Source organism: Mugil cephalus, chromosome 15, assembly GCF_022458985.1.
Source record: "Mugil cephalus isolate CIBA_MC_2020 chromosome 15, CIBA_Mcephalus_1.1, whole genome shotgun sequence".
Classification (NCBI taxonomy): Eukaryota; Metazoa; Chordata; class Actinopteri; order Mugiliformes; family Mugilidae; genus Mugil; species Mugil cephalus.
In genome coordinates this window covers 8,378,509-8,392,469 of record NC_061784.1, presented here as the reverse complement: position 1 = coordinate 8,392,469, position 13,961 = coordinate 8,378,509, and the positions used below count along the sequence as shown (strand labels likewise).

The 13,961-nt window shown below is 38.8% G+C and overlaps 1 protein-coding gene across 1 annotated transcript; it reads left to right on the top strand.

Annotated features, from left to right (window-relative positions):
* Positions 1-4,409: 4,409 nt before the first annotated feature.
* LOC125021842 (72 kDa type IV collagenase) lies at positions 4,410-13,927 on the top strand. Its single transcript, XM_047608066.1, has 10 exons — positions 4,410-4,671; positions 6,218-6,468; positions 7,021-7,169; positions 7,245-7,370; positions 7,561-7,722; positions 8,097-8,211; positions 8,370-8,506; positions 8,593-8,752; positions 11,932-12,032; positions 12,413-13,927. Exons 1-10 carry the CDS (start codon positions 4,546-4,548, stop codon positions 12,550-12,552), a joined length of 1,467 nt encoding a protein of 488 aa, XP_047464022.1. The 5' UTR covers positions 4,410-4,545; the 3' UTR covers positions 12,553-13,927.
* The last annotated feature ends 34 nt before the right edge of the window (positions 13,928-13,961 follow it).

Genomic DNA, 13,961 nt, shown 5'->3' with positions numbered 1-13,961 from the left:
AACTCAAAAAACAAACAAAAAAAAAACACATGAAGAACAGCACAAGGTGTTGATCTGACCTCCAAATTCATTAGATCACAAACTGATCAAGTATCTGTGGGATGATCCACAGAGGCCCCTCCCCTCAACCCATAGGACCCAAAGGACCCCACTAACAACACCCTGTTGCTAGACACCACAGGACACCCTCAGAAGACCCATGTCCATTCTCTGTGAAGTCAGAACTGTTCTGGAGGCACAAGGGAGACCAACACACCAATGTAGAGGGTGTGTTTATCTATGGAGGGTACGCATGTGACGTCACAGCCAGCGTCACAGTTAGAGGCATTGGTTTGAATCATAAGCTTTAATAGAGTCTAAATTGTAAAATTAATTTAAAAAACTGGGAAGAGCTATTGTGCGATTGACTGTACCAACCTTTAATTCATGCTGTATTTTTTGATGAAGTCATACCTTAGGTTACTTCTGCTCTGGAGGGCTGTCAGATAAGTTCATCGATGTTGTTGTTTTGGCATAGTCACCGCCAACAGTGACTATTTCAGTTCCAACAACAAATAACAATAATGAATGGGATATTTGTGATCACTCCTTGTCATCCTTTAAAGTCCAGCCGGTCGCTACATGTATGATTAACGTTACTTCTCAGTAAAGCTCTTATTTATTTAGCTATATTTATCATGAGGAAATGACCTAACACTAACTTCAAGTAACTGAAACTGAGGCTAGTCGCCTTTTCCAAATCCATACTAGTTTGCATGGATCATTGCTGAGTGCAAATGTCCTTAATTTGATCTGATATTCCACATTTTCCCCAGTCTCGCTGTATTTGCTGCTACCTTTCATGTTTTTGCCACTTCAAAAACAGCACTTCTAATCAAATGTAATGAAAACAAGTATGACCTATACATGACGTCTCACTTAAAAGCTGAAAATGATCTAAAATGAGTGCTCGGAACAATCTGGGTACATGTAAAAGAACAATATACTGACAGACAGTTGTCCTTGTTATTCAGGCTATCAAGGCATCTTTCGGTGATACATAAGAGGAGCAAGTATAGACAAAGGATAATTACAGCATCCATTCCTCTACACTGCATTCCTCTCTCTGGGTATCGTACTGTATGCAAACACCATATACTGTATGAACACAAACATGAGCACATACTTCCACTGGCAAGTCGTTTTGAACAGGATGTTCCAGGTGTAATTGACACTGTAGAAACAGAGTCCATTCACTAACAATACACAAAACCAATAATACAATACAAAGAAACTGTGAATCAGCGGAAGGCCGTACCCGGGGTTTTATGTACAAACAGCTCACGGATATTTTAAACTCCTACCGCAGCTTATAAACGTATCTGACAGATCTTCATTGAGAAAATCAGGAAAACACCGCGTGATCAGTCTGTGAAAATCCCCTGCCGTCATATTTCATCTTGCTGGCTCCAGTTTGAGACAATTAAGGGACGTTGAAATGTCTTCAATACCTTGGTATTTTGGAAACTTGGAGAACGTTTAAATTATTAATGTTGCCCGTAAGCTAAGAAAATGATTGACACACATATAGAATAACAACATAAAGCATTATAGAGTCTCAGGTGGAGACACGTGCCCGACTTTTAGTCATCACCCAGGGAGTTCAAAACCACCACAACATACCGCCAGCCGTAGAACGTTACAGGTGTCCCTGGAGACATCTAATCCAGTTTTTGCCTGCGTGGATAATGATGGGACGTAGTGAGTCAGTGTCAAGATGTGTGTAATGGAGCCCTAATGAGTGTCATTGGAAGGTTTTTTCCCAAGAGTGCCAACTTCCCCTGACTTAGCAGTTTCAGTTACATGAACTGAAAAAGTGGTGCCGTTTCAGATGTGAAGCATTAAACTTGGGTGAGGCATTGCTGGTGTCGGGAATGACTCACGTCGGGAATCCCTGAGTTGCCAAAGAGGCTGATCTGTTTAACGAGAACTCCCGTGGCAAGGCTGCAGGTGTTGTTGTCATTGCGCTCCACATACTTTTTTATTAGATGTCATGTATTTTTAAAAGCTGCTGTATTGATTGTTTAACTTCAGGTTCCAGATCTGGCTCTCATCAGCTACTTTAAATCACTTTATTGCGGTTATTTTTACAAACTGTGTGTTTTGACTGCACTTATATTACTCAGTATCATCTGAGCCATAGCCTAAACTATAGCAAAACTACAAGTCATACAAGTCATGATCCTCCACCCCCACCCCATACACCACTTCCTCATAAGCTTAGCAAGTGTTTTTACTGGCCCCAATTATTTTCTGTTTACCTTCTAGATACAGTCAGTGTGCTGTACCTGGCTTAAGTTTTTGTTTTTTGTTTTTTTTTTGCCCCATCTGACCAACTGCCTGTTTTTATACCTTGCCTTTCCCTGCCACATTTACTCTTTTCCCTCACCAGTCTGTGCGGTTATTTGGCTGGTTAAACGTCACCTGCAAACATTTAAGCTTTTTATCTGTATTTACAAGTTTTGCACCTGAGTCAAACCTTTTCACTGACTTGTTGCATCATTTCTCGTCAGACTTGGTCAAAGTGTTTACCTCTTCTTAAACTAATCCCACATGTGGCAATGTGCTCTGCATGGCCTACATCAATCCCAAGCACCTCCTGTTGACTGGTGCTGTTTACTGAAACCTGTTTACTGAAACCCAATCTAATACTCTATGTGTAGACCTTATCCTCATAATCATTTTGTGTCAGTGGATCCGTGAATCATAGAGTAAATGCACTTTGACCTAATTGTGGCTCAGAGGATAAGCCAGGCCATCACCAAAGCAGACAGACCACTTTTTCTAAGAACCACAGGTCACTGGAAGGAATTTGATCACAAACCATTGAGCATATTTCAGTTTCCACAGAGTAAGGCCTTAAGCAGGACACTACAGATCATTATCACAGTGACTTGATCCAGATTATCCATTTTTTTAATAAACAAAATTAATTGAAATTCAATTGCACAATTTAAATGTATTAAAAGGGAAATGTGCCAATTTTTGGAGTTGCCAGATCAGCACACTAATCTGCAAGGTTTGATACTTAACAGATTATTCTTTCATGTCTTTTAATCATCAGATACAATGTCCCCAGGCTCCAGATGAGGCAACATGAATCCCACTTCGTTGAAAACTCACACGCAACAACTTGTCTATATGTACGCATGCTACTGTTCCTATATTCAACCTGCATCAATCATTCAGTTCATCTCATTTACTGTCTCCCTGACATGAATATTATTTTGTTTGAGTGTGTCCTCTGTTGGCAGGATCGTTACATGAGAGAGAGAGGGAGAAAAAGAAAAACAAAACAAAACAATGCAGCACAATTAATGTAACATTTTTTCCACGTTATAGACAGTTGGTAAACATTGTAATTAATTTATGTCTGCAGGCTATGAACCAATTTAAATTTGATTTATCTGTGGCAATAAAAGAATACTGCAATGTTCCAGCACTCAATATGCAAATGATGTAAATCCAATAAACAAATAAAACATGCATAAAACAGAATTGAACCGAACACAGTACACAGTATCTGTGAGGTGCAAAAGTAAGTGAACCCTTGTTTTCAGTATCTGGTGTGACCGACTTATGCAGCAGTAAGATCAACTAAACATTTACAGTAACTGCTGATCCGTCATCTACAGTGACTAGGAGGAATCCTAAGCACAGAACCACATTTGAGATGTAGGTGGGTCTCCTCACATAAACTGCTTACTTACAATCCGTCAGTCTGTGGATTTGTGGATTCCATACTCTGGAGTTGGTTTTGAGACCTTTTCCAGCTTGATAAGTGGCAACAGTTGTTTTTCTGAGGTCTTTGGATTTCAACTTGCATTCCAAGAGGTGAACTAGTATTATATTACTTATATATCCAGATATGTAATATTGGCTCATCTTCCTGAATAATCAAACATGCAATTGTAATATCTCAGTTTCATTTGTCTGCTTTCTGTTTTTGTATGAAAATCAGCTCATGTGTTGAGTCATTTTTATGCAGACAATTGTACCGCTTTAACTGTAGAATGACTTGTTTTCTTCAATGAAGTTATGGTGATCACATAACAAGATTAGCCCTCGGAAGAATTTTGAATTTAGTCTATGCAGGATCCTTGTTGTCATGTCAACCTCCTCACCACATGTGGATGCTTTGCGTATGTGAATTCAACCTAAACCCGCAGGTTAGAGCAACTCTGCATTTCCTATGAATCCTGGAAGAGATAGAAGCAGCGATTACTTAGGAATTTTGATGTTTTATAGGATCGAACATCTTTCAGAGAATCTTAGGCCAGTTGGCACTGATTTCCCTCTCTGACAACCACTATAAATAGGGGTCTGCTGCATCTTTGAAGAGACATTAAAGGAGACCCTGTTATCCTGAACCTGTCAGGACAGGAGCACTCACACATAATTAACAGGTGGTCCCTGCTGCAGCTTTGCATATAGCGGCGCGTGTCAGCAACAACTCATCGCAAAAACAGACGGGCTCGTTGGGACTCCTGTCTGCCGAGCGCAAAGATGCTCTGGCTCGGTCTTCTGGTTCTTCTGATGCCAAATGTGACAGCCCTACCTCTGCGGACCTCCAGCCTGCCTACTATGCAACCTCATGCTGCACCATCTGAAGCTGACCTGAAATTTGCACAGGTATTTATCTCTTTATTTGTCAGAGATGAGCTGTGATGTGAAAGATCTGGCTCTCACATCACAGCACTATGGGATAGTGTCATAGAAGTGATGTCAGTAAAGATGGATTTCCCTAAAAGCTTCTTAAAAGACCCACTGATAGGAGTTTCTGTTTGTTTCTAGAAATCTTTATTCACACATTTAAGTCAATGTAAAACAGTTAAGTAGTAGAACTACTGGAGTGACAATGCCATGTTAACTATTTGATTTGCCACCTGTTTTGCAGGTAAACATTTCTCTAGACATTTGATAGATTTATTTATTTATATTAGATTCATTTATTTATTTTTTGCACATTTAGTATTTTTATATATAGAATATTAAGAGTATCCTCTCCTAAGGAAGGACTCATACATTGTTTTTATTGTGTACCCACAGTCAAGTTCTAATCAAGAACAAAAATGAGAACAGCATATCTTATCCTGATGAATATATCTCTATAAAAGGTGTTTCACCACGTAAGAGCTCCAATACCTTCCTCTGATTCTCGCCCTGCAGGAGGTTAAGGGCATCTATTGTTTATTGTTACACTTATTCTGATGTTCCAGGTCCACAGCTTAAATATTTTGTTCTCTCGAAATGCACAGCGTCAACCTCTTGCTGAAATAACAGAAAGGGAGCGTGATATCGCTCACTTCTGCACTGTGTACCACCGGGAAGCATCACCCGAAGCGAAATGTGTTGCACTGATAATCATCTTTGTGTGAACATCTGCCACTTGGCTATGCTTGCTGGTCTGTCTATGCTTCTCAAGAAGGGAGTGGCTACAGGAGATCTGATTTGTGTCTATTTTGTGGTAACATAATAAATTCAGGAGATAACAGCAGTCCAATAGGAGTCGGAACACACACACAGACAATTCATTTGGAGTGTTTTCTTAATTTCCATCACACAATGTACCCATACACCCATGCATTATAGCATATTATATTCTTATATTTTCAGATTTCGTTTTGGCTAAATAGTTCGAAAAGATCAGTTGTTTTAAATATCCCCAAATAACGTGTCATACAGGCATCAATCTTAATTATTTGGTATTACTCCAATTATTTTTGACTGAAATCAGACTGAAACTGTATACTACTATGTCATTATGTAGACAGTCCATGGTGTCCTTATTATATAATAATTCTTCTAAACAAATAAGTGCAAAAAATACATTATTATTTGCAGACATACATACATACAGTCCACTGGGGCGTTACACAAATGTGTTCATAAATGTACAGGTTACTGCTGTAATCCTGTAAATCAGACGCTGCAGAAAGTTCAGCCTTTTTGTGGATGATGCTGAGACCTGCAATTACATGAGAGCAGCAACTTTTCGGCACCATGCTATCATTAAAGGTTTGAAGGAAATGTTTGGAATGTTTTTCTGTAAAGTAATTTCATGTCAAGTTGAACATTTGCGCTTCTCCTCAGCTAAACAGATTTTTAACTGCTTGTTCCAGCACGGGATTATGCTCTGATGTTCTTCCCCTTGAGTGACAGGAACTGTGTTCTGCAGGAATATCTCCAGCACTTCTATGGCTACCGGCCGGAAAGAAACAAGAGGAGTGCAGACCCTGGAGAAAATGCTGGCTTGACGACTGGGCTCTGTGATAAGGTCCAGAAGATGCAGCGCTTCTTTGGTTTGCCTCCAAGTGGAGAGCTCACTCATGAGACTCTGGCAGTCATGAAGAGGCCGCGATGTGGTCTGTCAGATGTGGAGAATTTTGGAGATAAAATTCGCTGGAGGAAGCGGACTCTCAGCTACAGGTTAGAAATGGTATAGTGGGTCTAAAAGGCCTCCTTGAAAATGAATGTCAGCAGTCTAATAAATTTGACATTAAAGATACAGGTAGGGTTTTCAACACACAATAATGTACAGCTAAAGCTAAATTGCTAAACAGCATTATTTTGTAACTGTTTAGTTACAAGCCAAAGAACTGGAGCTCAACTGAGAACCTATTCATATAATGGACATAAATGAAATACTAAATTGAAAGGAGGACGTTGATGTCTATACTAATAGCTGTTCAGGCATTCATGCCCTTTACACCTAATGGCAAAGTATCCAGATGTGTTTCAGGTTGTTGCCACTAGGGTTAATCCTCTGGCTACCATGAATGTTTGTACAATGCTTAAAGGCAAGCACTGAAATCACTGATCAGACAGCTAAGTTTGAAACAAAGAGTTTCACAGACTGCCACACGAACAGTACCATCCACTCACTGTTATGACAACACGCCATACTAATGATTTGACTGCTCATTAAACGCATTAAACATGTAACGTAAGTAAAGATAATCATTAAAATTGTATCATCAGGATTTCTGGCAACCAGTTCCCCATATCAGCCTCGACGGTTCGTAAAATCTTCAAGTCAGCGTGGGGGCTGTGGTCCAGTGTCGCGCTGATTAAATTTCGCATGCGCAACAACAGAGAGACTGACATTGTAATCTCCTTCCACAATGGTGGTGAGTGCTAAACATTACACTCTACACTCACCGGACACTGACATGTGTTCTGAACATGACGTTGTTCTTTTGCAGACCATTCGGACGGCGCACCTTTTGACGGCAAAGGAGGAGTCCTGGCTCACGCTTTTATGCCTGGACCTGAAATTGGTGGAGATGTGCACTTTGATGCCGATGAGGATTGGAGCATTAATTCCACTGGTACTGGGCCTGCAAATGTTTGCTCACTTTGAAAGCCTGATGACTGAGTTATATTTTACCACTGACACATTGAATAGTTTCTGGGTTCAACAACAGCATCACAGGACTGACAGATTACCTAATTTCTATATTATATATATATATATAGCCTATGGGAATTCTCTAATATGGCTGCTTTCCCCTGCACCAGGTATCAATTTATTTGCTGTGGCAGTTCATGAATTTGGCCACGCACTTGGTCTGCCCCACTCATCTGACCCCGGAGCCATCATGTACCCATCATACAATTTCAGCCCAAATTATGAGCTGCAGCTCTCCTACCGCGATGTCAAAGACATCCAACTCCTGTATGGTGAGTTTAGCATGTCAAATATATACCACACACTGCTCTCGCATTGAGAAATGTACTGCACAACCTCCTAGCTTCATAATAACCTTGCCTAGATAAAGTAACAGTCTCAACAAATAACCAGGATAAAGCCTCTATAACTTCTCTGTCCGTTATGCGATAATTGAAGGAATTTGATGAAAACATAGCATAAAAATGCACAAAAGTAATCGTGTTTTGGTATGCTTTTAAATTTTTTGCAGATGTTATAATTCTTTCAGATGGCTCTAAATTTATAAGATTGTTTGTAGATGACATATCTTTGTAAGTCACTGTGCTATGGCTGGGTTTGAAATCTTTCATACGGTCTTGAAATTTTTTCTTCCTGTTGCTTCCAGGTGTCAATCCCAACTTAAAAAACCCTCCACCGAGGACGCCCGAGAAATGTGATCGAGACTTATCCTTCGATGCCGTATCAGAATTACAACAGGAGGTCCTGTTTTTCAAAGACAGGTATCTGGTGGCGGAGAGACTTCTCAACAGATGTCTTCTCTACAACTATAATAATAATAATAATAATAATAATAATAATAATAATAATAATAATAATAATAATAATAATGTTAAATATTAATTGTAATGGTGTTTGAGATAGCTCTCTGTTTTTTCAGATTCATGTGGCGGAAACATCCAAAGTTTGATGAAACCAGAATCACCATGATTAGCAGTCTGTGGCCAGACGCTGTACCCCCCTACTTGGATGCTGTGTACCAGAATGTAGAGAATAATTTGATTCTGTTTTTCAAAGGTAAACCCTAGCGACACCCTAAAGGAAGCATCTCAAATTGAGCACTTGTACGCCTCAGTTGTTTGACAGCAGTCTCTCTGTTTCAGGTCATCAGTACTGGGTGTTGAGGCAGATGAAAGTGGAGGAAAGTTTTCCTCGAAACATCTCAGACCTGGGCTTTCCGTCCAGAATAAAATCCGTGGATGCTGCTCTTCACTTCAGACATGAGCACTACACTCTGTTCTTCACTGGCGATGAGTGTTGGAGGTATTTACGATCCCACATTTGACGACAGGGAGATTTGCTAGCTAGGGTTCTTGAGAACAAAACAGATATTGCCTTATCAGTTAGAGGTAGTTTGAGATTACAGCGATGACTGAAGAATGACAAAGAGTATAGACAAGGTTTGTAAGGGCACAATGCAATCAAGATTGTGTTATTCAGAGGATTGATATAAAACAGAAGAGGACAAAAAATAAGGGATTGACAATAGAACTGTGTGTGTGTGTGTGTGTGTGTGTGTGTGTGTGTGTGTGTGTGTGTGTGTGTGTGTGTGTATGGCATAGCAATTATCACCCAAATCACAGTGTACACAGTGTCCAATGGAATAGACCTGCATATCAAGAAGCACAATCTACTGATATACGTGCTCTACTGTATCTACAGAGCCGGCCCAAGCCTCCATGGGGCTCTCACTGCAGCTCTGATTACCCTATTGTTAGTCTGACATGTCTTTACACGTACATGTGTTACATGTTGTAATGATGCTGTTGCTTCCGGTGTAACAAAGTTTACTTTTGTTGCAACTCAACAGCAAGCACAGTCAAACTACGCTGAATCAGGTAAAATATACAAACATTTTAATATTTGGTGTATAACTTTTGGTTTCAAAAAACTGCAACAGCAATGCACAAAAAAATAAATAAATAACAATAAAGTGCTGCAACAAACAAAATCACTTAGATGTATAAAAATAACAAATTTCACTGTACAAAATGGACAGAATTAAATAATCATTAAAACAGTGTTAACTGAAAGAAGGTAACAAAAATGGTTTATAAAAGAAATATGAAGTTGGGTAATTAGGTCTTAAAACTGTATAAGTATATGTAATTATGAGCAAAAGCTTTAGTAAAAATCAAATAATAATAAATAATCAAAATAAACTACCTTAATCCACACATTTGACTTTTTGTTACTCTGTTCCTCCTCAACACTCCGGCCACTCCTTAAAACCTGTTTTTATCCTGGAGGCAAAATCATCTATGACATCACTGTAAGAAATCTGATGACGAACTTTATTGTTGCTATTCACTATTCACTGCCAGTCCACTCAGTCTTTCTCGTGCCATGGAAGATCTGAAGTAGTTACTCATTAATTTGAGCTTGCAAAATACTTTCCCTTTGGATGTTTGGAAATGAAATGTATACTGTATGGTGATACTATCAAATGTTAACAAAATATTTGTTTTTAAGCCAAAAAAAGTGGAAATTTATTGGTCCAACCCCAACAAAAGACTCATTCAGAGTTTAATCACACAAATACAAACATTTAGCATGAATATTAAGCTATTTAACCGCCCAGTTAAAAGATTAATTTCTCTAGTTTTTAACTAGCTAGCTCATTTGCTATTAACGACTACACAAATCTCTTTGATAAACATTCCATTACCAAGACGTGCAAACAAACCTTTATCTCCTCTTCCTTTTTCTTCCTCCCTGACTGATATGTTCTTTTTTGTGATATTATTTTGCCTTCAACTATGTGCGCTTTGGCTGTGCTGTGAGCAATGTTGACATAAAATTGTGTTTTGTACAAAAATATAGCCATTGTCCTATAGAAATTATCACTCGTACACGCAACATACTTTACGACTGCTGTCTCTAATGGATCACTACCACTATGTTCTGTGTCCATCATGACTTGGGCACACATGTTAAATGATTATTTACTCATTAACTCTTGATTTAGAGCATTTACAACATAATATTTTAAAGGGCTTCCATTACTAAAGAACATGCATCAGTTGCAAAACTTTTTGCAATAGTGATTGTGTGTTTTCTTCTGAATAAATGAGGCAAGAGCCCCTCTGTGGTCACAAACTGGGTCCCTGAAATTCGTCCTCCACGCCTCCCGGGTGTGTTCACATCGATACTTTAGGCTGGTCACTTGTGATAAGATTTCCCAAGACGGATGCTAATGCAAGGTCTGAACAGAGGCCCGAGAGACTGACTTACTATACCTTTCAAAATAATTTTTAAGTCAAATTAACCGTCCTATTATCCTCAATTTGACCCCAAGGGATATTTGCCTCCAGAAAATTATTTACATAAAATTGTTTGATTGCCTGACACAAGTTATTGTGTCACCCCTTGATACCAATGAGTTGACCTTCCCTCAAGCGCCTACATCAGGAAAAACTTTTAAATTAGAATGAATGTATTTTGTAAAGTTTTCATACTAATCTTCTTAAATTTACTGATGACATTAATGACCACAAGAGTATGGTGATGATATGACCTCTCACTCCAGCGCCACCATCAAGGCAGACTTTCTATTTTACACTTCATGCCCATGGTGCGGCAAAGTTTGTACGAGAATATTGTTTTCCCCTCCTCCGTGTCACATTACCACCAAAATATGGAAAATTGTGGTCTCTGCTCACTTCAACGACAAGGAAAACGTGATGCTAAGAGTGTGTCCCACCAGACACACAGTCAGCCATGTTGAACACATCAAGTCATTATTGGAGCTCTTCGTATAACCATCAACTGAAAATATCACATGAGATGATAATTTTAGAGGGGAGGAATTTGTAGTTGGAAAGACTTGGATGTGATCAACTCCACATTGGCTTCCTAATATTGGCAGGAGTTCACAAGTCGTTTTCCACGTGCTCACACTACGAGAATTATCAAAGTTCTAGTGGGCACAGTTGTTTTTCCCCACCCTCCTCTTATGTATTCACTCAAAAGTAACAAGTCTGCACCTGTAGGTGTGGGGATGTAATATGTGTTCAGCACAAAAAATAATATATATATATGATAATGTTATGCTTAACCAGTTGTCCCAATCAACAAGGGGGAAGGGGAAATGGAGGGTTGATCTAGTTAGAAATCAAGATCAAGAATAAGAATTTCTTGAGAACAGTGGTGCATTAGAAACACTTCCTAAATTTTTTTTCCCCACAGCAACTGTGCACATAAACACTATGAGTAACCTTGTTATTGTGTACTGAGTAAACTGGACCAGACAGACTACTTCCTTTTCAAGTTGTGACGTAACACAAACTTCTCAGTTTCCCATGTGATTAATGGTATTGGCTCAGCCATTTCTCATCTCAGGAGTGTAACTGATTACTCATCTGGTCTATCAGGCTACACCATACACATTCAAGCAGGAATATCTAGATAAAAAAATTCCACTGATTTCATTGTGTGTCCAGGTACAATGAGAGGCTGAAGATGCTGGAAGGATCACCGATGCTCATAGAGCAGCAGTGGCCTGGGATTCCGACTCCTATAGATGCAGCTGTCTTCTATGATGGTAGTTTTTACTTCTTCCCCTAAAAGTGATACACTTACTGCCCCTTTCATTAAATCCAGTGCAATGCAAAGCAATGATGGTCATTTCACACTGATTCCAGGTACTTTGTGGTGTCCTATATCCCACGTGCATGATATCATACAGCTATAGTTTATTTGCCGCTCAAAGTTTCACATCTTTTTTGTGTGAGCACATCCCAAACTTTGATGTGTTTTTTTTTTCTTTTTGCAGTCATGAGACAAATTATTTTTTTTAGAAAACCTCCATCAGTCCACGTCCTATGCAGCAAAGAGCAGATCTTGCTAGAAAAGCTACACATTTAGTTTGAATACCCACATACATTTCAGATGCTACAATAACAAAGTGTGGTTCCCCTACAGGATTTGTTCACTTCTTCAAGGGAAACCTCTACTACAAATATGACTCCAACTCGAAGCGCATGGTCCACACCAGCTACGCCAACGAGCTGCTGGAATGTGAGAATAAGGAAGACAATGAAACACTGACAGACAGGAGATAACTGAAGGGAAGCTTTCATCAGACCTTGATTACAATTGTGCTGTTTGAGGTTATTACTAACTGTGTATAATAGATTTGCGCACACAAAATGTTACAAAACCACACTGTGTTTAAAATGGGAAGTGATAATAATAGAGAGAAGTGTTACCTCAGAGTGTAATACTGAGGTAATAGTGTTGTAATAATGTCATTAGTACCTTGAATCAAAGTACCCTTTTTACTTTGTGTGTGTGTGTTTCATGTCAATTCATAAATGTAATTTAAATGCTTGTTTAAATCTAATTCTGCTGTCACAGTGTGAAAACATTTTGCATGACATGGATGTCAACATTCCACCTAAAGATACTCAACCAAATGAAAAATTCATTGCTTCTTCCCATCACTGCGACACTGTGATCCAATACCTTTGTTGCTTTTCTTATTACAACATATCCATTATGTGTCTGCATTCGCTGCTGGATGTTTCACATGTGAAGGTACGTTGCTCAACACACTTGTTACTGTTTTTCTCACAGTCCAGTATTTGCCAACAGTGGCTGAAATGTAGGTTTCCTCAAGTGATGATGCACAAAGTGGCTAAGGCTACTACACACAGCACACTACACAACTGAAAAAACAGGTTCCAGTGCCATTCAGCAAAACTTACTGTTTTGTGATTTGTGAAATCAACGTTATTCTAACATCAAGTTAGACAAAATGTTCCATTCTTTACCGCTGCAACTTATTAACGTCAGTAAATGACTGATCCTTGAGCTCAGAGTTCCTTGTTATCTGATGTTTTGATTTGAAATGTAACGTAACAGCAGGGATCATTCACAGACACACAGGATTAAAACCCCAGAATAAAAACTCCAATAAAACATGAATGAATGTAATTTATTTTGGTCAGCATCATAAATCTTCACACAATCGCAAACATATACAAAAAACAAAGAAAGAAAAGGGTTTCGACTTAAGCATAGCTTATAAATGCCAAATATGGCGTAAAGGAAAGCACAACAGGAAATATGGTTATGAGAGACAAAAACTGATGAAAATGTATACGCATTTTAATAAAATAGTCCTTCAATTAGGTCATGACTTAAGGGACATGTAGTATAAGTAGTTTTTAATGCAGATCTGTACACTTATTTGTACACTTGTTATAAACAAGAACAGCAATCTAAAGTCCATTGAGAAGCAGTTACAGATTTTTTGATGGCACATTTTTGGGGGATTTTTCTTTACGTTGCAGAGCATGGTAAACATATTTGTTATCCTATGTGTGCTCTTCATACTGTCACATGTAATTGTTGCAAATACTCATTGAACAAAAAAAAAGAAAAAGGTTCATTCCTGTGGATGAATATAGTTTCCTAAATAAAACTGTATCATTTTACTCAATGTGACTATTATTCTATGCTGATGTTT

Excerpts from the sequence above, each read along its gene's own strand:
- LOC125021842 (XM_047608066.1), top strand. The coding sequence starts at position 4,546 with ATGCTCTGGCTCGGTCTTCTGGTTCTTCTGATGCCAAATGTGACAGCC. Across the intron at positions 6,469-7,020 it reads AAGCGGACTCTCAGCTACAG|GATTTCTGGCAACCAGTTCC; the intron begins GTTAGAAATGGT and ends TTGTATCATCAG. Across the intron at positions 7,371-7,560 it reads TTGGAGCATTAATTCCACTG|GTATCAATTTATTTGCTGTG; the intron begins GTACTGGGCCTG and ends CCCCTGCACCAG.